Below are 2,757 nucleotides of genomic sequence, written 5' to 3'. Positions count from 1 at the left end.
AGATTTCTGCAACTTTAATAATATATAAGGGAAGTTTTCTCTGATACATGCTTTTATGTTTTAAAATAATAAAATGTTTGTTTATTTCTTTAAAATAGAAACAAAGCAGAAAAGAAGAGAAAAGAAAAGATATTAACAATTAAAACTAAAATCTGTTTTTCAGCAGAAACATTGACCGTGATTGTTAGCAGACTGATTTTTTTTTTGCATTTTTCATAAAATGTGGATTTAATAGATCCGTCACTTCCATGGCAGTCCTCCAGCGCCGACAGGTGAGGGTCAGCTGTGCGGCGGAGGTGGAACAGTTTACCAGGTTGAGTGCTCCTTCACTCTCAGGTGCCACCGAGAGCTGCTGATGGACTCCCCCCACCACCATCCACCCCCACAATGGAACAGTTTCCTAAAGGATCTGCGGTGTCCCCCCCCTCCGCCCCGGGGCGGCCGCCTGTACATTAAGATGTGGTTTGGAGCTCTCAGCGGCTGGATGAGGGATCGGGTTTACGACCGCAGAGCCGCAGCCGACTGCGCAGACGGGGCGGCACTTCTGCATAATGATGTATGCTTAGGAGATTTAAAGAGATTTTCACAAGAATGTGTTCAGGATGACAGTAAATAGAAGCCTGGATCATCTAGACCTCTCATGAGCATCCATGAAACTTCACCTGGTTCCAGGTGATCCACACGACAGGCTGCATGTGTCAAAGTCAAGGTCCGGGGGCCGGATCCGGCCCTCCGTGTACTTCTATTTCATTATTATTAATGACCCGATGATATTTTGGGCTCATTTCTAACTTGTATCATTTTAACAAAATATATTTTTATGGGGAGTAAAATATTGAAAGTTATTTAAGATTTAGGTTGATTTATTCTGGAATAATATTCCTGCCTTTTTATTATTTACAATTATGTTCAAAAGTTGCAGTTTTAAAGTGTTAAAAATTGGCATTCTGCTAGATTTTTGGACTATTTTGCCATTTACTAAGATTTTTTAAGCAGCTTGGGAGTATAGCTAATATTTCAGCTACATGCTAGCTGTTTTGAGTCGTTTGTTTTTTAGGCTATTAGCTTCAGCGTTTTCAGCTATTAGCTTTAGCATTTTCAGCTGTCATAGATTTTAGCTAACAATTTCAGCATCTTCAGCTATTAACTTCAGTGTTTTCAGCCATCAGCATTTTTAGTTATTAGCCTCAGCACTTTCAGCTATTAGTGTTTTTAGCTATCAATTTTAGCATCTTCAGCTATTAACTTCAGTGTTTTCAGTAATTAACTTCTAAATGTTCAACTAACTGCCTTAGCGTTTTTAGCTATTAGCTTAAGTATTTTCAGCTATCAGCATTTTTAGCTATCAATTTCAGCATATTCAGCTATTAACTTCTGCATTTTCAGCTATTTGCGTTTTCAGCTATCAATTTCAGCATCTTCAGCTATTAACTTTAGTGTTTTCAGCCATCAGCGTCAACGTTTTTTAGCCATTAGTTCAGCATTTTCAGCTATTATCTTCATCGTTTTTAGCTATCAACTTCAGCATTTTCAGCTATCAGCACTAGCATTCAGCTTACAGCATTCACACTAACATTATTGCAGGTAATCCTATATATCTAGTTGATAATTATGTTAAAAGTTACAGTTTTAAAGTTTTAAACATTTCGTTTAGAGTTCTCTATAAATGTTTATCCTTATGTGTGTTTTGGATTATGTGTGATTGAGTTTCCCATCCCTGCTTTAGGTAAATGAGGAGGTCTTAATTGATGCTTCTCCTCGCAGCTGCAGGAGAACCGCTGTTTAAGCACGTGAGGTTCTTCCAAAGCTCTCCACCTGGAGCTCCTGATCTCTGCTGGACCTGAAGCGGCTCGGAGAGGTGTTCTGGCGCAGCAGATAACTCATATAAACTGATGGAGGTCCTGAAGAAAGGGTCTCCATAAGTTAACACGACCCCCCCCTCTTACAACTCATGGGTGGGGGGGTTGCAAACAAACACTCTTCTTCACGTGGTTCCTCTGCGTAATGGTGAGAATGCGCAAAAATGAATTAAATTCAGAGAAATACAGAGAGCAAAGTTGGCCGTGTCTTTTCTGGGGGGTTGGGGGGGTTACCAGTCAAACAATGCGTTGATGAAACGCAACGAGCCCGCGAGGTCCCCGGAAATACACAAAAACGCGACTAAACCCGAGAACGTGGAGGATTAGCGGAGCCTCCCGGTGGAGTTCGCTTTACTCACCGGAGGTCGGTTCTGGGGGAACATTGTGACCGGGGGAGGGGGGGTCTCGCGGTGCGTCCTCGTGCCTCTTTCTCCTTTCTGAGCCGGGAAAAGCGTCGCCTGGAAAAGTGGAGCGGCCGGTGCGCGCGGGCAGCTCTCACGGAGGCACTTGGCCCGCTTTCAGGAGAGCGCCAGGGCCAGTCTCGACTCGCTCATCCCGCGGGCTCCGACGCTCCTTTGTTCTGGGCTGGATCTCCGAGCCCGCGCCGCTGCGGACGGACGAACGCGCGCCGGAGCCGAACGGAGCGGAGAGAGAGAGACGCGGCCTGTCCGAGGAGGAGCGAGTCCAGCGACGAGCACCGAACCGCAGGCGGAGAGCTCCGGTTCTGTATCCGTTCTGAGGCGCGAGGCCCTCGTGGAGGAGGGGGTGGGGCGCGGGGGGGCTGCGGTTCGCAGACGGACAGAGCAGCCGCTCTGAAAGCAGCCGCAGCCTCTTTTGTCTCCGTCTTTTCACACAACACTCCCAGCTCCTCACCTCTCCCACTCCCCCTGCTCCGCGG

The 2,757-nt window shown here is 46.1% G+C and overlaps 1 protein-coding gene across 6 annotated transcripts in view; it reads right to left on the bottom strand.

The window, feature by feature from the left end:
- The window catches only part of tle2a (TLE family member 2, transcriptional corepressor a), a 47,582-nt gene extending 44,833 nt beyond the window's left edge, over nt 1-2,749 (bottom strand). For all 6 annotated transcript variants that reach the window (XM_024278864.2, XM_024278866.2, XM_024278867.2 and 3 more), the window contains exon 1: nt 2,219-2,749. In XM_024278864.2, the coding sequence (XP_024134632.1) occupies nt 2,219-2,242 (24 nt within the window). In that variant the 5' untranslated portion in view covers nt 2,243-2,749. The remainder of the gene's footprint in view (nt 1-2,218) is intronic.
- Between the last annotated feature and the right edge of the window lie 8 nt (nt 2,750-2,757).

The sequence above is a fragment of the Oryzias melastigma genome, linkage group LG4 (assembly GCF_002922805.2).
Source record: "Oryzias melastigma strain HK-1 linkage group LG4, ASM292280v2, whole genome shotgun sequence".
Lineage (NCBI taxonomy): Eukaryota > Metazoa > Chordata > Actinopteri > Beloniformes > Adrianichthyidae > Oryzias > Oryzias melastigma.
Note: the sequence above shows the minus strand (reverse complement) of the source record. Positions and strands in the feature narration are given on the sequence as shown.